A 24,515-nucleotide genomic window follows, 5' to 3' on the forward strand; every position below is an offset into this window, starting at 1 on the left:
TTTAGGATTAAACTCACATTTTGGGTGATTCTGCATATATATGTGGCTGCCGTGTAAACCCGCTATATAAATGTGGTCTCTCTACAAGTATCGTTTCTCCGATCCATAATGGTGTGAAACTCGTCAGATTACGTAGATCGAGTTCTATTATCCACCACTCCTCTGTGTATGTTCATGGATTTGTACGTTTTTTATGCTTTACTAATAAATTGTTGAAGTTTTTATTTTTCAACTAGCGCGGTCCTTGAATTGTTGCCATTTTCTTGTTCACTCGTTTTGGAAACTTTTTGTCCTATATTGTTTTACCACTCTGTTGTGAGCACTTGGCGTATACCTGCAGCTGGGGGAACACCAGCTGCCTTCCTGCATGTGTGTGATTGTGTGATTGTTCATTATGTCTATTGGAAGTCTCACTGAGGTGTGTTTTGAAAAAATAGTTAGCACAATTCTATAAGATGTATCAAGAATTCCACCGGAGGACCATAATACTCCTCATCATCCATAAGGAATGGTCTCCCTGCCCTTATTAAAGGCGAATTACTATAGCATTATCATTACTTAAATCATTCAAGGCTTTTCTTTTCCTCTTTGTGAACAAAGAGGTGACTATAGGAATAATCTCACTAATTGAGGTAATTTCTTGTGTACATAGTTTTATGATTGTTTTAATAGTAGGATGCATATTTTAAAGTAACTATTAACTTTACTAATGTGTTTCTTTGAGAAAACATATGAATACATTGTTGTGATGAGGTGTTAGTGGCGATAATGTGTTCATTCACAAAATGTTACTTAATAGGATGCAGGAAAGTTCTGCTGACGTAACAATAGTATCTCCATAGCGACAGCTTGTCAGTTAACAACAACATGTTTAAACTGTTTTATATTGCATATATATATTGATACCCAATTTGATGAAGGTCCTAAATCTGAGTTTTATGTTTAGTATATATTTAGATGCTCAATAGGTATATGTTGGGGAGGCCTATTAGAGTCTGTCCTGTTTATAGTTATATCTCTTCTCTAGATACATAAACCTCTGCTGGTTTCATTGTCCAGATTTATATTATATATAGGTGCAGATTTGATTTTTGAAGACAGTAGAGCTGTGTTATTGAATTTCCTCATACAATTTTCCACAGCTCATTCAGCTATGTATCCAATATATATAATGACAATTCTATAGAGACAATATAGATGAGATGATGTTAGATTGTCATTGTAGGTGTTCTTTCCGATATGTCCTATGGCACTTTGTAATACCAGTTTTTAAGATCATTTTTGGTTGATCACCTTTGATGATATTTCAGACATCTCTATATATATTCCTTAACCTTCATGCTTTACTTTAGGTACCAATATATATCTGTTCAAAACCACTCATATACTGATCATCTATGAGATACTATATGGTTCTAGACCACTTTTAGTTCTGAGATCATGAGCCAATATGGATATCCTATTACAATATACAGGTGGCCCTCGGTTAACGACGGTTCAATTTGCGCTGTTTTAGAATAACGCCCTTTTTTTCCAGTCATGTGACTGCTATTGAAAAGCATTGACTGCTATTGAAAGCATTGAGATTAGCACATGCATACATTAAAATAGCCAGTAGGTGGAGCTGTCTGCTTGTTTTGCAGCAAGCCAGACGTGATCAATGGATCAGCTTTCAAAGGAACAAGATCTAGCAGCCACTTCCCTTAGATGCAGACTCAATGCAGAGAACTGTTTGCAGAAAAAGGCAAGTAAAAAAACGTTTTTCTTAATTAAACTTAGTTTGATGATGATACAGTCTGTTGTGTGATTAAACACAGGCAGGCTGAAATTAATCAGTGTATAACTAGACCTGAGCAATGGGGCCGTTTTTAAAGGAACAAGATCTAGCAGCCACTTAGCTGCAGAAAAAGGCAAGTAAAAAAAACGTTTTTGTTCATTAAAGTGTCAGTAAACCTTAAAAATAATGTTATATAATTCTGCACATAGTGCAGAATTATATAACATTATATTAGAGCAAACTTTATAAAACATAATATACCCTTTGAATTTTTTAAAAAAACTGCTGTTTTAATGCGCTGTGTGAAAAAAACAGACCCGCTCAGAAGAGCACAGAGAGCGGGTCTGTTTTTTTCACACAGCGCATCGGGCCAGCTGTATAGTCAGAGCCTGGCCCGACCGCGCCATTATACACGGTGCAGCTCGCTCCTGCTGTCAGACAGAGCAGGAGAGAGCTGCACTTAGTGTTATGGCGCGGTCGGGCCAGGCTGTGACTGTACAGCTGGACCGATGCGCTGTGTGAAAAAAACAGACCCGCTCAGAAGAGCACAGAGAGCGGGTCTGTAAAACAGCCGTTTTTTAAAAAAATTCAAAGGGTATATTATCTTTTATAAAGTTTGCGCTAATATAATGTTATATAATTCTGCACTATGTGCAGAATTATATAACATTATTTTTGAGGTTTACTGTCCCTTTAAACTTAGTTTGATGATGATACAGTCTGTTGTGTGATTATTTTGTTTTTGTTCATTAAACTTAGATTGATGATGATACAGTCTGTGTTTGTGTGATCATTTTATTAAATGCGGTTAAACTTAGTTTGATGATGATACAATCTATTTTATTAGGTATATAATGCTGTTTCACATTTAAAGTCTTCATTGCAAAGCTTTCAAAATAATGTATTAGGTGTTACTTATGACAATTTTGAGAGGGGCCTGGAACCTAACTCCCTCACATCCCATTGACTTACATTATAAACTGGGTTTCAATTTACAACGGTTTCGATTTACAACCATTCCTTCTGGAACCTAACCCCGGCGTAAACTGAGGGCTACCTGTATATTTAAATATATGATATCTGTGTGATCCATGTCCTCCTGTGTATAATAATGATATTACTCTCATTTTACCTAGGACTCTATATCAAAATACACTATTTTTCAAGTCCTACTCTTCTTTATCTCAATTGAAGCCAACACATACACATCTATTCATTGTGATTTTGTAACATTGCTTTATCTTCCTCTTGAGCTTAGATATAGGTACATATATGTTTAATTGATATATTTTTATTTATATTATAATTAACTATTTAAAACAATCATTTTTTGAGTATTATTAATTTGTATAGTTTTTACAGTTTATTTAAATGTTTATTTTATTACGTTATAATTCCTTTTGCAATATATGAGATGTATTGGTTCATTTAATTTTGTATGTATTATGTTGTATAGATTATTGTTGTACATCCATCCCCCCCCCCCCCCTTTTTTTTTGTTACTTTTTTTTTTTCAATATTAGTTGACTAATTAAGAGCCATTTGAATATGTAGGGGGTGTGTAATGTTCCTGCATTTTCTATTGGTACAGCATAGCTTTAAAAGGTCTTCACCTGTTCTGAATAATCACCTCTGATGAAGCGCAGGTACGCCTGCGCAAAACATGTCAGGTGTTCCATGCCTGATTATGTCTAACCTTGTGGACGAATAAACCCTTTTTGATTGTACCAGCATAAGTACCGGGAGTGCAGTGTTTGCTTTTGTATTGCTTCTGGATTAACTTTACTAATGTGTTTCTTTGAGAAAACATATGAATACATTGTTGCGACGAGGTGTTAGTGGCGATAATGTGTTCATTCACAAAATGTTACTTAATAGGATGCAGGAATGTTCTGCTGACGTAACAATAGTATCTCCATAGCGACAGCTTGTCAGTTAACAACAACATGTTTAAACTTGATTATAGTGGTTGATTACAGGTGCAGTATATAGATTTGGATTATAAATAGGTCATCAGAATATATGCATGCAAGTATAGAGAATGTACAACAGGTAATATACATCTGGCGCATATATATATATATATATATATATATATATATATATATATATATATATACACATACACACACACACATACATACATACATACACACATAGACATGAAAGAGTTTGACATAGTTGATGCACTTGACAATTTGATGAATTAGTGCAATATATATATATATATATATATATATATATATATATATATATATAAATATAATGTGAAAACATCCTGATTGGTTGATGTATGGTTACGTGGATTTCAGTGCCCGTTTTTCAGCAAATGGGGGAGGGGATTAGCACTATTTTAAACATGATCGTTTGTACTGTTTGTATGGAGTAAATGAGTCTTGAAAAAGGTTTGCTGTACAGGCTGAAACGTCAACCAAGACTATGAGTATATAACAGGAACATTGTAATATTTTTCATAAGACCTGTGAGTGCCACTTCTAACAAGTTGGATTTCATGGAATTGAGCACCCACACAATTATTGGAGAAGGTAAGGAATGCACACCAAGAAAGTCAAAAGGGTGTGTAAGCTGTTGCTAAGCTAAACCAGAATGGCCTATCTCCTAATTGCACTCCTCACAATACATGCAATCAATTCTAACTGCAGAAAAAACAAGGTTGGAGAAGGCGCCAAAAGGCTATCTGGTGGGGAATAATTAAATTAAATTTTTTTTTAAATGTGCTTCAGAAATAAAGGGTATGGTAAAAACTGTCTATGACTATATAAATATGAAGATGTGACTCAACATGTGATACACACTTGCGTGGTAAGAAGGTAATCCACTAATTTAAAATAAATAAATAAATTCAATTTATTAGTAAAATAGTGAAACTGCTAATACAATTCTAATAGAATAGTATTTAAAACATTGCTATAAGTTCACGATATCAGCTGGTAATACTTTTTTAAAAATGAGAAGCATCAATCAATGTATGACAATTTAAAATTTAAAATAACAGTTTAGTTACCTATAGTACTACAAATGTTAGACTGCTAAACAATAAATTCATTGACTAAATGAGCTATTAGGATCCCGGGTTATATAAACCTGTATGGACGGCTATATTTTCTAGTTAGTAGATTCAGGTAAGCACTGTGTGCTAATAACGATAAATAGTCTTTTGATAAAGGAGAACTAGAATTTAGCACATTGTTCCTTATGATACAGTTCAAGTAAGTAGCTAAGAGTCTTCACCCCCAATTTCGAGGGTCTTTCAGATAACACAGTCAGTGATAGGCACTCACCCGGAGCTCCGATGTTTAGGGGCGGGCCTCTTTTCTCTTCTCACCTGTGATATTCCTTTAGCCACTCGATACTGTCTTCACATGAATTGGGAAAACAAATGCTGCTTCAAAGTGTGCACACTTTCTTGAAAAATGCTCCTACCGCTTTCGCTCAGTACCTGGGTCAGTTTAACTTGGTTCTGGCTATGCGGTCCTGGGAGCTAGTCGTGTCTGTGTCCTTTCCAAAGTAAGCTGGATGCCGGTATGCTCTACGCGTTTCAGCTCGCCAGGGAGCCTTTGTCAAGATACCTTCCTCCAGCTGTGATCCCTTTTTTAAAGGGTTCCTTCATTAACCCTATATGTGCTTAGGTAAACCAATTAGTGCTTCCATTGGCTTTATTCACCTTACTTGTGCCTCATGTCCTATTATAAATATATAGCCCGTTTCCACTACAGGTTTGTTATGGTTAATCAGTTTTGTGAAGAAAACCCAGTCATTAGAACAATATACAATATACAAACGGTCACGTTATCGTTAAACACTTGTGTTGACAATTAATAACCCCATAAATCTATTACCTAATTTAATTATCACGGATCGCCACAGCTTCATATCTATATAGACACTAAAATTTAATTATAAACACTAAGATAAAATACCAAGACATTGGCAAAATTTAATGGAACTTACAAAGTGGTTCCTGCTTGGATTCGAACTTACAACCCTTTACGCCTGAAGTCCGACCACCTAACCATTAGGCTATGATGATTGTTTGCCTAAAAAGACTTTAACATTAGTATTTGTCTTTTTAAATTCAAAAATAAGTGGTCTCATCATTTATATTTCAACACATATCTTTTGGTTTAATATGTCTAGATTGAAGAAAATTCTGTTGATATCAACTTGTTGAAATTAATTGTGTGAAAAAAAGTTTTCCTTTTAGCTTGGATTCAAACTCAGGACCCTTATGGTCAGAGTTTAACCTAAACACCATTGGGCTAAGGTGGATGGTCATATCTAGTCGATTCTACTCTTAACTTCTATCTTATTTGATGCTGCTTAAATATATAAGACTATCTCTAAAATAGATGGATAATAATTTCTTGATGGCTGGGTGGAATCGATCCCCAGACCTCTCGTTTGTGAGGCATCAATCTTAGCCATTCAGCTATTGATTATTAATTCAGTTCTCAAACTAACTCGATCTTTAAAGGTTAGATCCATAGTTGACTGTCATTTTCATTAAGCTTATATTGCTATGTCAATGACAATTATAACATTAATAAATAGTAAGAATGAGCTAGGACCATCAAAACCAAAACTATTTAATAACCGTGGTTTTAAAAAACCCCCATGAAAAAGGATATATGATATTAGTCTCATCTATTAGGCAGGGAAATAATTTTTCAGTATACAATTTATTAGGCTCAAATGACAAAGTCAGATGATGGTTATGTTTATTGTAAATATAAATACTAACAGTACTGCGCATGGGGACTGTCTACCAAAAAGTCATCCCAATTAGTCAAAGGGACTTAAATAAGGACAAACTGGACTTTGCCAATTTCTAAAAAGGATTAAAAATCCTTGACCTCTAACATACCAAGAAGCACTAACTAGTGTCAACATGAGCTCAATTTCTGACCCCTACTTTCTTGAAACTCTAAGTTTTTATAATGATCCCCAGTTGCCAATATTCCATCTGAAATTCAAGTATATTTATTCAAATTAAATGAGAAAGAAGTGCCTCTTTAATTATATAAAGGCATTCAGGTCCATTTCACTATTCAATCCCTTAGGGTGAAGGGTATCGAAATTATAGATAAATTCTGCTTCATGTCTAAGTAATTTCTTACCCATATTCCCTCTTCTACCATCCTGTACTATTTTTTTAATCCCCCAAAATTTTAGTGTTCCTGTATTACCTTTATGTACCTCTTTGAAATGTTTATATAGAATAGTGTCTTCTCTCTCGTGTTCTATTGCCAACAGATGTTCACGTATGCGGTCTTTCAATTTCCGTCCAGTTTGACCAAAGTACCTTAAGTTACAGTCACATTGTAACAGGTAAATAATATTTATATCGGTACATTTTATAATGTCCGTTATTTTAATAATTCTCCCATCTTTATCTGATTTAATCTGTTTCAGTTTCGTAAATAAATCGTAAATACATTTGGGGTTTCTTCCTAAATTTGGGCCCAAATTTAGGAAGAAACCCCAAATTTATTTATAGAAAGGCCAGGAATCTAAAAACAATATTAGCCCCGAGCGAATATAAAGGGGGGAATGAAATTTGTAAGAGAGGGTATAGAACACTTGATGGTAACAAAATAGAGGGGTTCTTCCCCTGCCACCAATGCAAGTCTTGCAAACACAGCACGAAACTGAAACAGATTAAATCAGATAAAGATGGGAGAATTATTAAAATAACGGACATTATAAAATGTACCGATATAAATATTATTTACCTGTTACAATGTGACTGTAACTTAAGGTACTTTGGTCAAACTGGACGGAAATTGAAAGACCGCATACGTGAACATCTGTTGGCAATAGAACACGAGAGAGAAGACACTATTCTATATAAACATTTCAAAGAGGTACATAAAGGTAATACAGGAACACTAAAATTTTGGGGGATTAAAAAAAATAGTACAGGATGGTAGAAGAGGGAATATGGGTAAGAAATTACTTAGACATGAAGCAGAATTTATCTATAATTTCGATACCCTTCACCCTAAGGGATTGAATAGTGAAATGGACCTGAATGCCTTTATATAATTAAAGAGGCACTTCTTTCTCATTTAATTTGAATAAATATACTTGAATTTCAGATGGAATATTGGCAACTGGGGATCATTATAAAAACTTAGAGTTTCAAGAAAGTAGGGGTCAGAAATTGAGCTCATGTTGACACTAGTTAGTGCTTCTTGGTATGTTAGAGGTCAAGGATTTTTAATCCTTTTTAGAAATTGGCAAAGTCCAGTTTGTCCTTATTTAAGTCCCTTTGACTAATTGGGATGACTTTTTGGTAGACAGTCCCCATGCGCAGTACTGTTAGTATTTATATTTACAATAAACATAACCATCATCTGACTTTGTCATTTGAGCCTAATAAATTGTATACTGAAAAATTATTTCCCTGCCTAATAGATGAGACTAATATCATATATCCTTTTTCATGGGTTTTTTTTAAAACCACGGTTATTAAATAGTTTTGGTTTTGATGGTCCTAGCTCATTCTTACTATTTATTAATGTTATAATGGTCATTGACATAGCAATATAAGCTTAATGAAAATGACAGTCAACTACAGATCTAACCTTTAAAGATCGAGTTAGTTTGAGAACTGAATTAATAATCAATAGCTGAATGGCTAAGATTGATGCCTCACAAACGAGAGGTCTGGGGATCGATTCCACCCAGCCAACAAGAAATTATTATCCATCTATTTTAGAGATAGTCTTACATATTTAAGCAGCATCAAATAAGATAGAAGTTAAGAGTAGAATCGACTAGATATGACCATCCACCTTAGCCCAATGGTGTTTAGGTTAAACTCTGACCATAAGGGTCCTGAGTTTGAATCCAAGCTAAAAGGAAAACTTTTTTTCACACAATTAATTTCAACAAGTTGATATCAACAGAATTTTCTTCAATCTAGACATATTAAACCAAAAGATATGTGTTGAAATATAAATGATGAGACCACTTATTTTTGAATTTAAAAAGACAAATACTAATGTTAAAGTCTTTTTAGGCAAACAATCATCATAGCCTAATGGTTAGGTGGTCGGACTTCAGGCGTAAAGGGTTGTAAGTTCGAATCCAAGCAGGAACCACTTTGTAAGTTCCATTAAATTTTGCCAATGTCTTGGTATTTTATCTTAGTGTTTATAATTAAATTTTAGTGTCTATATAGATATGAAGCTGTGGCGATCCGTGATAATTAAATTAGGTAATAGATTTATGGGGTTATTAATTGTCAACACAAGTGTTTAACGATAACGTGACCGTTTGTATATTGTATATTGTTCTAATGACTGGGTTTTCTTCACAAAACTGATTAACCATAACAAACCTGTAGTGGAAACGGGCTATATATTTATAATAGGACATGAGGCACAAGTAAGGTGAATAAAGCCAATGGAAGCACTAATTGGTTTACCTAAGCACATATAGGGTTAATGAAGGAACCCTTTAAAAAAGGGATCACAGCTGGAGGAAGGTATCTTGACAAAGGCTCCCTGGCGAGTGAAACGCGTAGAGCATACCGGCATCCAGCTTACTTTGGAAAGGACACAGACACGACTAGCTCCCAGGACCGCATAGCCAGAACCAAGTTAAACTGACCCAGGTACTGAGCGAAAGCGGTAGGAGCATTTTTCAAGAAAGTGTGCACACTTTGAAGCAGCATTTGTTTTCCCAATTCATGTGAAGACAGTATCGAGTGGCTAAAGGAATATCACAGGTGAGAAGAGAAAAGAGGCCCGCCCCTAAACATCGGAGCTCCGGGTGAGTGCCTATCACTGACTGTGTTATCTGAAAGACCCTCGAAATTGGGGGTGAAGACTCTTAGCTACTTACTTGAACTGTATCATAAGGAACAATGTGCTAAATTCTAGTTCTCCTTTATCAAAAGACTATTTATCGTTATTAGCACACAGTGCTTACCTGAATCTACTAACTAGAAAATATAGCCGTCCATACAGGTTTATATAACCCGGGATCCTAATAGCTCATTTAGTCAATGAATTTATTGTTTAGCAGTCTAACATTTGTAGTACTATAGGTAACTAAACTGTTATTTTAAATTTTAAATTGTCATACATTGATTGATGCTTCTCATTTTTAAAAAAGTATTACCAGCTGATATCGTGAACTTATAGCAATGTTTTAAATACTATTCTATTAGAATTGTATTAGCAGTTTCACTATTTTACTAATAAATTGAATTTATTTATTTATTTTAAATTAGTGGATTACCTTCTTACCACGCAAGTGTGTATCACATGTTGAGTCACATCTTCATATTTATATAGTCATAGACAGTTTTTACCATACCCTTTATTTCTGAAGCACATTTAAAAAATTAAGGAATGCACACCACCCATCAACTGGGGGGGGGGGGGGGATGAATAATATAAAACTACAGCATGCATGAATAGTAATACAATATTTGTACTAACAGTGAAAGATGCTTTAATGTTAATACAAAGCTTTAAGAGTTGATTTATTATGTAACATTTTATTCATTTGAAAGGTGTGAGTCCCTTTACGAGTGGTATTCTAAAAAAAGTGTGAAAAGTAAATTTATAGTTAATTTTAAACAATAATTGCTGTACTGAGTCAGATAAAAACGACATGCTTTCAACTGATTTTAGAAAGCAGATGCAACAATTCCAGTGGTTCACAGTCAACACATACCGTAATTTTCTTATGATCCTGGAATTCAAGGCCAAAGTAATCACCTTCAACAAGGTTAAGGTGGCTGCAAACAGCATCTAGAAGGGTTTTGCCAGGTGCTCTTATCTACAAAATAAAAAGATGGTAAATGTAAGTTAATAAGCAAAAAATAACTGTCAGCTCTCTATATAAAAACAATTAGTCTTTTAAACAATTATTGCTCAATTAAAAGGGATAGAAAGGTCAACACTGAAGTGTGCATTCAAACACCATGCCTTCGCAGAGACTCAGAGCACGTGTGGTGTTTGAATACTGGTACACAGCCCTCAGGAAATGTGCGTGTGCTGCGGAAAATAGGAATAACTTTTACTAAAATTATTTTTGCTAATAAAAGTATATTGCAAAAATGATTATTTCAAATTGAAATGTCACCATGCACATTTCAATACTGACTACTTTTCTATCCCTTTAATTTTTGTTTGCATTGAAAATATAAAATATCTAGTAAAGAGAAGGTGGTACACTCATCTGCTGTGTATTTCCCCATTACCAAATATAAATGTAATGTATTATTTAAAAAGTGTTACCAAACAATACAAAAAGCCCAAACTATTATTTAAAAAATGATTAAAGGAATTGAGAGAATGTGGTGCATAAAGTTTATTGCACTAATCAATTAAAAGGAACATTAACATCATTTTTATTGCATTTAAAAACAGTTTTGAGTGTGTGTGGGGGGGGGAGGTTGTGTGTGTGTGTGGGTAAATATTTAGATAGTGTTGTCATACTACTGCATTTTCCTAAAAACTCTTCAAGCTATTTTAATAGGCGTTGTAAAATCTCTTTAAATCTTTACATACTGTGAATATTTTAAATAAAATAAACACTGAATATTTTTGTACAAGAAAAGCAGATATTTTGATAATAGAAGTAAATTCAAAACTTTTTTTTTTTTAATTCTGTATCTGAATCATAAAAGAAAAATGTGGGTTTCATGTCCCTTTAAGAAAGAAAATCTTAGCATACTATAATTTTTCATCTGATAATTTGAGGCAAAACAAACCAGCAATTTTCTTCTAAAATAAGTATAAGAAAATATGGACATAAATATATTTCTAGAAATTATAGGGTAAATTAAAAGGTATGTGGAGAAAAGCAGATTTCGTGTTTAAACTATGTAGTTTGTTTCAAACAGTACAAAAACATGTTGTCTGATGCAATCTCATCAACTGTGTTCACAATAGCGTAAAACTGATCTTTGTAAGCTTATATGAAGATATTTTATATTATATATCTGTGATTATTCTAGCCTTGGTGACTGAAAAGGAGGAAGCGAGTATTTTGTATTTGTTTCACAGAGACCAACTTTACATAGTAAAATGCTCTGTCTTAATATAAAGGGAGTGGGACATTAAACACGAAATAAATGCTAGATTTAAAGATTAGTTTGATAATAACATGTAGATGTATTTTTTTAAAGTTTCATTAGCTTTGACAAAATAAGTGTAAAGTTTTAGCGTCTATAAAACAATGGGAGCTGCTATGTTGTAACTTAGGTTACTTTATCTGCTGTGGCCAATGATAGACAGTTATAAATAGGTCAGGTCAGTTATAACTAGAGTGTGCAGCCAATGACTGTGTGTTTTATAACAGTATTCTGCACTTCCATTTCTAACAGGAACTGAAAAGCTAACAATTTCAGAATGGAATTACAAGAAAAGGGCACCAAATAAATAATGAAAGTATATTGCAGACATAAATATATAATTTATCATTTTATATTGCCATCTCAAAGTGTTTAATGTCCATTTAATGAAGATTTACACAAACACTGCCATACTACAAAGACACAGAAACACACACACAAAGGCATCAAAGCTGTACATAGTTCCTGATCAATACAACTCCCGAGCAGTATGAAAACGATGCTGTACAGTCCTCTTGATTATGATATAGAAATATAAATTAAAGGGGCATGGAAGTCAATATTAAACAACCATGGTTCAGATAGAGCATATAATTTACTTCTGTTATCGAATTCACTTTGTTCTGTTAGTATCCTTTGTTGAAAATAAGATAGATAGCTCATGCGTAGCAGTACACTGCTAGCTGGTGATTGGTGACTACCCACATATGCCTCTCGTCATTGGCTCGCCGGATTTGTTCAGTTAACTCCCAGTAGTGGTCTGCTGTTTTGGAGCTGACTTTAAATATTTAACCCCTTTGCTGGTGATAACCACATAGCTATGGTCAAGCAACAGTGCAATAAAATAATGCTCTAGCAGATTAACGCTATTTTACTTTTGCACTTTTATGGTAATAAAAAATAAACTTGTTATTCTAATCAGATAATTTCATTGAACTAGAACTTATCTAATCAGCATTAGCATCCAAACATGAGCTACTATAGTCAAATCAAATTATATCAGATGTGGGGGTTCTGTTGATCAGCTAGTTTAATTCCTCTGTAACCCAAACTACAACCACTCACTGTATATGGCCTCCAAGGGTTCTTGTTTTCTTGTGGTTCCCCAGAGACAATGAGCAGAAAGTAGATCTAAACTTCCTATTGCATAATGCAGTAAAGCATATGCATTTTGAGCAGTATATGCAGTTAAAGTGAAGGTAAACGTTGATGAATGAAAGCCCGTTTTTTAAAAATACTATTAAAAACAGGGGCACTTTTATTCATCAAAGTTTACAAAGCAGCCGTTTTGATTAAAAATGTAACTTTTTTTTCAATTCACAGCCAGAGCAGCTTCCCCCTCCTGGAAATCCTCTCTTCACACGTCAGCAATGACTAATCCGGCTTCCTCTAATCACAGCATGACCTCAGGCAATGACTACCCTGGGGGGAAAGCGTGATTGGAGGAAACCGGATTAGTCATTGCTGACGTGTGAAGAGAGGATTTCCAGGAGGGGGAAGCTGCTGTAGCTGTGAAAAGAAAAAAAGGTTAAGTTTTGAATCAAAACGGCTGCTTTGTAAACTTTGATGAATGAAAGTGCCCCTGTTTTTAATAGTATTTTTAAAAAATGGGCTTTCATTCACCAAAGTTTACCTTCACTTTAAATTACATTATTATATTATTCCAAAATCCAGACATTTTCATTATACAGGTGGCCCTCGGTTTACAACGGTTCAATTTACACCGTTTCAGAATAACAACCTTTTTTTCCCAGTCATGTGACTGCTATTGAAAAGCATTGAGAAGCAGTGTATTTATTAAAATAGCCAGTAGGTGGAGCTGTCCGCGTGTGTTGCAGCAAAGCCAAGCAAGCTGAAATTAATCAGTTTAACCAGACCTGAGCTATTGAGCAGATTTCAAAGGAACAAGATTTTCCTGTCTATAAATCAGTCCAGATTGGAATGCATAGAAAGAACTGTTTACAGAAAAATGCAAGTGAAGTCTGTGTTGTGTGATTATTGTATTAAGTTCATAATGCTGTTTAGCAAATGTTTTTGTTAATTTAAGTTAGTTTAATTATATATTCTGTGTTGTGTAATTATTTTATTAGGTTTATAATGCTGTTTAGCATATAAAGTCTTCATTTCAAAGCCTTAAAAATAATGTATTAGGTGTTACTTATGACAATTTTGAGAGGGGCCTGGAACCTATCTCCCTCACTTCCCATTGACTTACATTATAAACTGGGTTTCAATTTACAACAGTTTCAATTTACAACCATTCCTTCTGGAACCTAACCCCGGCGTAAACTGAGGGCTACCTGTATTTTTTTTTTACATAAAATAATTAAAAATGAAAATTTTTCTGCATCACTAAGTCACAATGTTCTCCGCCAGCATCTTTTATTTGTATTTGTGTAATAAAATGTAAAACATAATTTATGTAAGAACTTACCTGATAAATTCATTTCTTTCATATTAGCAAGAGTCCATGAGCTAGTGACGTATGGGATATACATTCCTACCAGGAGGGGCAAAGTTTCCCAAACCTCAAAATGCCTATAAATAAACCCCTCACCACACCCACAAATCAGTTTAACGAATAGCCAAGAAGTGGGGTGATAAGAAAAAAGTGCGAAAGCATAAAAAACAAGGAATTGGAATAATTGTGCTTTATACAAAAAAATCATAACCACCACAAAAAAGGGTGGGCCTCATGGACTCTTGCTAATATGAAAGAAATGAATTTATCAGGTAAGTTCTTACATAAATTATGTTTTCTTTCATGTAATTAGCAAGAGTCCATGAGCTAGTGACGTATGGGATAATGACTACCCAAGATGTGGATCTTTCCACACAAGAGTCACTAGAGAGGGAGGGATAAAATAAAGACAGCCAATTCCGCTGAAAAATAATCCACACCCAAAATAAAGTTTAAATCTTATAATGAAGAAAACTGAAATTATAAGCAGAAGAATCAAACTGAAACAGCTGCCTGAAGTATTTTTTCTACCAAAAACTGCTTCAGAAGAAGAATACACATCAAAATGGTAGAATTTAGTAAAAATATGCAAAGAAGACCAAGTTGCCGCTTTGAAAATCTGAACAATCAAAGCTTCATTCCTAAACGCCCAGGAAGTAGAAACTGACCTAGTAGAATGAGCTGTAATCCTTTGAGGCGGAGATTTACCAGACTCGACATAAGTATGATGAATTAAAGATTTCAACCAAGATGCCAAAGAAATGGCAGAGGCCTTCTGACCTTTCCTAGAACCGGAAAAGATAAGAAATAGACTAGAAGTCTTTCGGAAATTCTTAGTAGCTTCAACATAATATTTCAAAGCTCTAACAACATCCAAAGAATGCAATGATCTCTCCTTAGAATTCTTAGGATTAGGACATAATGAAGGAACCACAATTTATCTACTAATGTTGTTAGAATTCACAACCTTAGGAAAAAAATTAAAAAGAAGTTCGCAACACCGCCTCATCCTGATGAAAAATCAGAAAAGGAGACTCACAAGAAAAGAGCAGATAATTCAGAAACTCTTCTAGCAGAAGAGATGGCCAAAAGAAACAAAACTTTCCAAGAAAGTAATTTAATGTCCAGTGAATGCATAGGTTCAAACGGAGGAGTTTGAAGAGCCCCCAGAACCAAATTCAAACTCCAAGGAGGAGAAAATTGACTTAATAACAGATGTTATACAAACCAAAGCTTGTATAAAACAATGAATATCAGGAAGAATAGCAATCCTTCCGTGAAAAAGAACAGAAAGAGCAGAGATTTGTCCTTTCAAGGAACTTGCAGACAAACCTTTATCCAAACCATCCTGAAGAAACTGTAAAATTCTCGGAATTCTAAAAGAATGCCAGAAAAAATGATGAGAAAGACACCAAGAAATGTAAGTCTTCCAGACTCGATAATATATCATCCTAGATACAGATCTACGAGCCTGTAACATAGTATTAATCACAGAGTCAGAGAAACCTCTTTGACTAAGAATCAAGCGTTCAATCTCCATACCTTTAAATTTAAGGATTTGAGATCCTGATGGTAAAAAAGGACCTTATGACAGAAGGTCTGGTCTTAACGGAAGAGTCCACGGATGACAAGAAGCCATGCAGACAAGATCCGCATACCAAAACCTGTGAGGCCATGCTGGAGCCACCAGCAGAAAAAACGAGCATTCCTTCAGAATCTTGGAGATAACTCTTGGAAGAAGAACTAGAGGCGGAAAGATATAGGCAGGATGATACTTCCAAGGAAGTGACAATGCATCCACTGCTTCCGCCTGAGGATCCCTGGATCTGGACAGATACCTGGGAAGTTTCTTGTGTAGATGAGAAACCATCAGATCTATTTCTGGAAGTCCCCACATTTGAACAATCTGAAGAAACACCTCTGGGTGAAGAGACCACTCGCCCGGATGTAACGCTTGGCGACTGAGATAATCCGCTTCCCAATTGTCTATACCTGGGATATGAACCGCAGAGATTAGACAGGAGCTGGATTCCGCCCATACCAGTATTCGAGATACTTCTTTCATAGCCAGAGGACTGTGAGTCCCTTCTTGATGATTGATATATGCCACAGTTGTGACATTGTCTGTCTGAAAACAAATGAACGATTCTCTCTTTAGAAGAGGCCATGACTGAAGAGCTCTGAAAATTGCACGGAGTTTCAAAATATTGATTGGAAATCTCACCTCCTGAGATTTCCCAAACCCCTTGTGCTGTCAGAAACCCCCATACAGCTCCCCAACGTGTCAGACTTGCATCTGTTGAGATCACAGTCCAGGTTGGAAGAAAAAAAGAAGCCCCCTGAACTAAACGATGGTGGTCTGTACCACGTCAGAGGGTGTCGAACAATCGGTTTTAAAGATATTAAATGAGATATCTTTGTATAATCCCGGCACCACCGGTTCAGCATACAGAGCTGAAGAGGTCGCATGTGAAAATGAGCAAAGGGGAACACGTCCAATGCAGCAGTCATAAGAACCTAGAATTTCCATGCATAAGGCTACCGAAGGGAATGATTGAGACTGAAGGTTTCGATAAGCTGAAACCAATTTCAGACGTCTCTAATCCAACAGAAACAGAGACATGGACACTGAATCTATCCGGAAATCTAAAAAAGGTTACTCTTGTCTGAGGAATCAACAAACTTTTTGGTTAATTGATCCTCCAACCATGTTCTTGAAGAAACAACACTCATAAAAAGCTGGAAAGGATCTTTCCATTGAAAATGAGCAAAGGGAATTGAATCCAATGCTGTTAAAACTTCTATGCATATATAGCAACTGAAGGAAATAATAGAGACTAAAGGTACCGACAGACGGAACCCAAATCAAATTGTCCCTTGTCTGATAGAGACAAAGATAGTGACATAAACCATCTGGAAACCTAAAAAAGGTGACCCTTGCGTGAGGAATCAAGAGCTTTTGAAAAAAAGATCCTCTAACTATGTCCTGAAGAGCAAGTGAAACATATGAGATTCCGCATCCACAGGAAATAATCTGAATGAAAACAGAAAAATGAAGAATATGCATTTATTGTATCTAATGAAAACAAATAATGCTATCAATGACCATTAAAAAGGCAGAATAGTTTGAATAAAACTCCAAAACCCAGTTCCTAGAAAAAGAACTGGAAGAAATACCCCAGAAGATTCCAGGTCTGAGCAGCGCTTGAGCCATGCTTCAACAGTATCCAAAATATATAGGACAGAAACACACTGAAAGAAAGTGTTAGCCTTACTGGAATAAAATCAAAGAAATTTGGACAGAATAGAACCAAATAAATTCCAATGAAGTCTTAACCTGCCCTTTACCAGCCAAGCTGGAATACGGCACGTACATCGCAATATTAGGGAGCTGATTTCGAACCCCAATTATAAACATGTTACTTGGGAAAGAACTCAGGAATTCGTTCCTTACTAAGAACAACCAAACTAATATAAGCTTAAAGTTTAGTCTTAGAACTCAATCTTGAAGCCCATAGTAACAGTTAATAATTGAATCCAATTATAATTGATTATCTTAGAACAAAAGAAATATGGATTTTCTTTTTGTTTTTTTGTTTTTTTTTAAAAAACACAAAATTCTTCTAGCTAAAATAGCTAAAGACATAGATTAACCCTCATTTGCGAATATATTCAATAAAATGAAGACACAAATGAAATCATTAGCATGATAGTCCAGTTTAAAGGACCAGTCAAAACAGAAGACTTGCAAAATGCAAAACAACAAGACAAATGCAACAGCACCTAGTCTAGTAAATGTTGTCCCTTTAACAATGCTAAAATAAATCATAATCTGATACTTAGAAAAGTACCTGAAACTAAATAATTTTCCATAAATAAGATATAACTATATAAAGGAAAAACAGAATTTATGCTTACCTGATAAATTACTTTCTCCAACGGTGTGTCCGGTCCACGGCGTCATCCTTACTTGTGGGATATTCTCTTCCCCAACAGGAAATGGCAAAGAGCCCAGCAAAGCTGGTCACATGATCCCTCCTAGGCTCCGCCTACCCCAGTCATTCGACCGACGTAAAGGAGGAATATGCATAGGAGATATCATATGATACCGTGGTGACTGTAGTTAGAGAAAATAATTCATCAGACCTGATTAAAAAAACCAGGACGGGCCGTGGACCGGACACACCGTTGGAGAAAGTAATTTATCAGGTAAGCATAAATTCTGTTTTCTCCAACATAGGTGTGTCCGGTCCACGGCGTCATCCTTACTTGTGGGAACCAATACCAAAGCTTTAGGACACGGATGATGGGAGGGAGCAAATCAGGTCACCTAGATGGAAGGCACCACGGCTTGCAAAACCTTTCTCCCAAAAATAGCCTCAGAAGAAGCAAAAGTATCAAATTTGTAAAATTTGGTAAAAGTGTGCAGTGAAGACCAAGTCGCTGCCTTACAAATCTGATCAACAGAAGCCTCGTTCTTGAAGGCCCATGTGGAAGCCACAGCCCTAGTGGAGTGAGCTGTGATTCTTTCAGGAGGCTGCCGTCCGGCAGTCTCATAAGCCAATCGGATGATGATTTTAAGCCAAAAAGAGAGAGAGGTAGAAGTTGCTTTTTGACCTCTCCTTTTACCAGAATAAACAACAAACAAAGAAGATGTTTGTCTGAAATCTTTGTAGCCTCTAAATAGAATTTTAGAGCACGAACTACATCCAAATTGTGTAACAAACGTTCCTTCTTTGAAACTGGATTCGGACACAAAGAAGGCACAACTATCTCCTGGTTAATGTTTTTGTTAGAAACAACTTTCGGAAGAAAACCAGGTTTAGTACGCAAAACCACCTTATCTGCATGGAACACCAGATAAGGAGGAGAACACTGCAGAGCAGATAACTCTGAAACTCTTCTAGCAGAAGAAATTGCAACCAAAAACAAAACTTTCCAAGATAGTAACTTAATATCAACGGAATGTAAGGGTTCAAACGGAACCCCTTGAAGAACTGAAAGAACTATATTGAGACTCCAAGGAGGAGTCAAAGGTTTGTAAACAGGCTTGATTCTAACCAGAGCCTGAACAAAAGCTTGAACATCTGGCACAGCCGCCAGTTTTTTTGTGAAGTAAAACAGATAAAGCAGAAATCTGTCCCTTCAAAGAACTTGCAGATAATCCTTTCTCCAAACCCTCCTGTAGAAAGGATAGAATCTTAGGAATTTTTATCTTGTTCCATGGGAATCCTTTAGATTCACACCAACAAATATATTTTTTCCATATTTTATGGTAAATTTTCCTAGTTACAGGCTTTCTAGCCTGAACAAGAGTATCAATGACAGAATCTGAAAACCCACGCTTTGATAAAATCAAGCGTTCAATCTCCAAGCAGTCAGTTGGAGTGAAGCCAGATTCGGATGTTCGAATGGACCTTGAACAAGAAGGTCCTGTCTCAAAGGTAGCTTCCATGGTGGAGCCGATGACATATTCACCAGGTCTGCATACCAAGTTCTGCGTGGCCACGCAGGAGCTATCAAGATCACCGAAGCCCTCTCCTGATTGATCCTGGCTACCAGCCTGGGAATGAGAGGGAACGGTGGGAATACATAAGCTAGGTTGAAGGTCCAAGGCGCTATCAGTGCATCTACTAGAGTCGCCCTGGGATCCCTGGATCTGGACCCGTAGCAAGGAACCTTGAAGTTCTGACGAGACGCCATCAGGTCCATGTCTGGAATGCCCCATAATTGAGTTATTTGGGCAAAGATTTCCGGATGGAGTTCCCACTCCCCCGGATGGAAAGTCTGACGACTCAGAAAATCCGCTTCCCAATTTTCCACTCCTGGGATGTGGATTGCAGACAAGTGGCAGGAGTGATTCTCCGCCCATTGAATTATTTTGGTCACTTCCTCCATCGCCAGGGAACTCCTTGTTCCCCCCTGATGGTTGATATATGCAACAGTCGTCATGTTGTCTGATTGAAACCTTATGAATTTGGCCTTTGCTAGTTGAGGCCAAGCTTTGAGAGCATTGAATATCGCTTGCAGTTCCAGAATGTTTATCGGGAGAAGAGATTCTTCCCGAGACCATAGACCCTGAGCTTTCAGGGGTTCCCAGACCGCGCCCCAGCCCACCAGACTGGCGTCGGTCGTGACAATGACCCACTCTGGTCTGCGGAAGCTCATTCCCTGTGACAGGTTGTCCAGGTTCAGCCACCAACGGAGTGAATCTCTGGTTCTTTGATCTACTTGGATCGTCGGAGACAAGTCTGTATAATCCCCATTCCACTGTCTGAGCATGCACAGTTGTAATGGTCTTAGATGAATTCGTGCAAATGGAACTATGTCCATTGCCGCAACCATCAAACCTATTACTTCCATGCACTGCGCTATGGAAGGAAGAAGAACAGAATGAAGTACTTGACAAGAGCTTAGAAGTTTTGATTTTCTGGCCTCTGTCAGAAAAATCTTCATTTCTAAGGAGTCTATTATTGTTCCCAAGAAGGGAACTCTTGTTGACGGGGACAGAGAACTTTTTTCTATGTTCACTTTCCACCCGTGAGATCTGAGAAAGGCTAGGACAATGTCCGTATGAGCCTTTGCTTTTGACAGAGACGACGCTTGAATCAGTATGTCGTCCAAGTAAGGTACTACTGCAATGCCCCTTGGTCTTAGCACCGCTAGAAGGGACCCTAGTACCTTTGTGAAAATCCTTGGAGCAGTGGCTAATCCGAATGGAAGTGCCACAAACTGGTAATGCTTGTCCAGAAAGGCGAACCTTAGGAACCGATGATGTTCCTTGTGGATAGGAATATGTAGATACGCATCCTTTAAATCCACCGTGGTCATGAATTGACCTTCCTGGATGGTAGGAAGAATTGTTCGAATGGTTTCCATCTTGAACGATGGAACCCTGAGAAATTTGTTTAGAATCTTGAGATCTAAAATTGGTCTGAATGTTCCTTCTTTTTTGGGAACTATGAACAGATTGGAGTAAAACCCCATCCCTTGTTCTCCTAATGGAACAGGATGAATCACTCCCATTCTTACCAGGTCTTCTACACAATGTAAGAATGCCTGTCTTTTTATTTGGTTTGAAGACAATTGAGACCTGTGGAACCTCCCCCTTGGGGGTAGTTCCTTGAATTCCAGGAGATAACCTTGAGAAACTATTTCTAGCGCCCAAGGATCCTGAACATCTCTTGCCCAAGCCTGAGCAAAGAGAGAGAGTCTGCCCCCCACCAGATCCGGTCCCGGATCGGGGGCCAACACTTCATGCTGTTTTAGTAGCAGTGGCAGGTTTCTTGGCCTGCTTACCCTTGTTCCAGCCTTGCATCGGTCTCCAGGCTGGTTTGGTTTGAGAACTATTACCCTCTTGCTTAGAGGGTGTAGAATTTGAGGCTGGTCCGTTTCTGCGAAAGGGACGAAAATTTGGCTTATTTTTAGCCTTAAAAGACCTATCCTGAGGAAGGGCGTGGCCCTTTCCCCCAGTGATGTCTGAAATAATCTCTTTCAAGTCAGGGCCAAACAGCGTTTTACCTTTGAAAGGGATGTTAAGCAATTTGTTCTTGGAGGACACATCCGCTGACCAAGACTTTAGCCAAAGCGCTCTGCGCGCCACAATAGCAAAACCTGAATTTTTCGCCGCTAATCTAGCTAATTGCAAAGTGGCGTCTAAGATAAAAGAGTTAGCCAATTTAAGTGCTTGAACTCTGTCCATAACCTCCTCATACGAAGAGTCTTTATTGAGCGACTTTTCTAGTTCTTCGAACCAGAAACACGCTGCTGTAGTGACAGGAACAATGCATGAAATTGGTTGTAGAAGGTAACCTTGCTGAACAAACATCTTTTTAAGCAAATTAATTTTTTATCCATAGGATCTTTGAAAGCACAACTATCTTCTATAGGGATAGTAGTGCGTTTGTTTAGAGTAGAAACCGCCCCCTCGACCTTGGGGACTGTCTGCCATAAGTCCTTTCTGGGGTCGACCATAGGAAATAATTTTTAAAAAATAGGGGGAGGAACAAAAGGTATGCCGGGCCTTTCCCATTCCTTATTTACAATGTCCGCCACCCGCTTGGGTATAGGAAAAGCATCGGGGGGCACCGGGACCTCTAGGAACTTGTCCATCTTACATAACTTCTCTGGAATGACCAAATTGTCACAATCATCCAGAGTAGATAACACCTCCTTAAGCAGAGCGCGGAGATGTTCTAATTTAAATTTAAAAGTAATAACATCAGGTTCAGCTTGTTGAGAAATTTTTCCTGAATCTGAAATTTCTCCCTCAGACAAAACCTCCCTCCTGGCCCCTTCAGATTGGTGTGAGGGTATGTCAGAACCATTATCATCAGCGTCCTCATGCTCTTCAGTATCTAAAACAGAGCAATCGCGCTTTCTCTGATAAGTGGGCATTTTGGACAAAATGTTTTTAATAGAATTATCCATTACAGCCGTTAATTGTTGCATAGTAAGAAGGATTGGCGCACTAGATGTACTAGGGGCCTCTTGTGTGGGCAAGACTGGTGTAGACACAGAAGGGGATGATGCAGTACCATGCTTACTCCCCTCGCTTGAGGAATCATTTTGGGCAACATCATTATCAGTGGCATCATTGTCCCTACTTTGTTTGGACACTATGTCACATACATCACATATATTTAAATGGGGAGGAACCTTGGCTTCCAAACATACAGAACATCGTCTATCTGATGGTTCAGACATGTTAACAGGCATAAACTTGATAACAAAGCACAAAAAACGTTTTAAAATAAAACCGTTACTGTCACTTTAAATTTTAAACTGAACACACTTTATTACTGAATATGTGAAAAAGTATGAAGGAATTGTTCAAAATTCACCAAAGTTTCACCACAGTGTCTTAAAGCCTTAAAAGTATTGCACACCAAATTTGAAAGCTTTAACTCTTAAAATAACGGAACCGGAGCCGTCTTTACATTTAACCCCTACACAGTCCCTGGTATCTGCTTTGCTGAGACCCAACCAAGCCCAGAGGGGAATAAGATACCAAATGACGCCTTCAATAAGCTTTTTCAGTGGTTCTTAGCTCCTCACACATGCATCTGCATGCCTTGCTTTCCAAAAACAACTGCGCATTAGTGGCGCGAAAATGAGGCTCTGCCTATGACTAGAAAAGGCCCCCAGTGAAAAAGGTGTCCAATACAGTGCCTGCCGTTTTTTTAATACATCCCCAAGATTAAAAGAACTATTTATAGTTATAATCCACTAAATATACTTATAAAGTAATCGTTTTAGCCCAGAAAAATGTCTACCAGTCTTTAAAGCCCTTGTGAAGCCCTTTATTCTTATACTAAACTAAGAAAATGGCTTACCGGTTCCCATAGGGAAAATGACAGCTTCCAGCATTACAAAGTCTAGTTAGAAATGTGTCATACCTCAAGCAGCAAAAGTCTGCCCACTGTTTCCCCCAACTGAAGTTAATTCATCTCAACAGTCCTGTGTGGAAACAGCCATCGATTTTAGTAACGGTTGCTAAAATCATTTTCCTCTTACAAACAGAAATCTTCATCTCTTTTCTGTTTCAGAGTAAATAGTACATACCAGCACTATTTTAAAATAACAAACTCTTGATTGAAGAATAAAACTACATTTAAACACCAAAAAACTCTTAGCCATCTCCGTGGAGATGTTGCCTGTGCAACGGCAAAGAGAATGACTGGGGTAGGCGGAGCCTAGGAGGGATCATGTGACCAGCTTTGCTGGGCTCTTTGCCATTTACTGTTGGAGAAGAGAATATCCCACAAGTAAGGATGACGCCGTGGACCGGACACACCTATGTTGGAGAAATAAATACTATTTTGCTATAACAACAATAGCATAATTAGTAGGAGTAGAGATAGCTCCAATAAATTGAAGAACCCTCCAAATTAAATTTAACTGCTGACAAAGAATATAGTTTAAAAATAAAAGAAAATTCTCAGCCTATTCCATTCCCTAGTATGGGGAATTGGAAGGAAAACCTCTGAAATCACAGAAGAATAAAAAGGCAGAAATAGTGTCAGCTAGTTTAAAAGAACTAGTTACCTTAATATCCAAAATAATCAATACCTCTTCAACAAAGAACAAATGTACTTTAATAATAAAAAAATTATATAAAAAAGTAGATTTGTTAGTGTCAATATCTGATGAAGAGAATT

General features: G+C 36.8%; 1 protein-coding gene across 1 annotated transcript in view; it reads right to left on the minus strand.

Moving 5' to 3' along the window:
* Positions 1–24,515, minus strand: part of FARP1 (FERM, ARH/RhoGEF and pleckstrin domain protein 1) — a 637,651-nt gene that overhangs the window by 297,051 nt on the left and 316,085 nt on the right. Inside the window, exon 3 of the mRNA XM_053707824.1 lies at positions 10,490–10,594. Coding sequence (XP_053563799.1) covers positions 10,490–10,594 — 105 coding nt within the window. The remainder of the gene's footprint in view (positions 1–10,489; positions 10,595–24,515) is intronic.

This window comes from Bombina bombina, chromosome 3 (assembly GCF_027579735.1).
Source record: "Bombina bombina isolate aBomBom1 chromosome 3, aBomBom1.pri, whole genome shotgun sequence".
In the NCBI taxonomy this organism is placed as follows: Eukaryota; Metazoa; Chordata; class Amphibia; order Anura; family Bombinatoridae; genus Bombina; species Bombina bombina.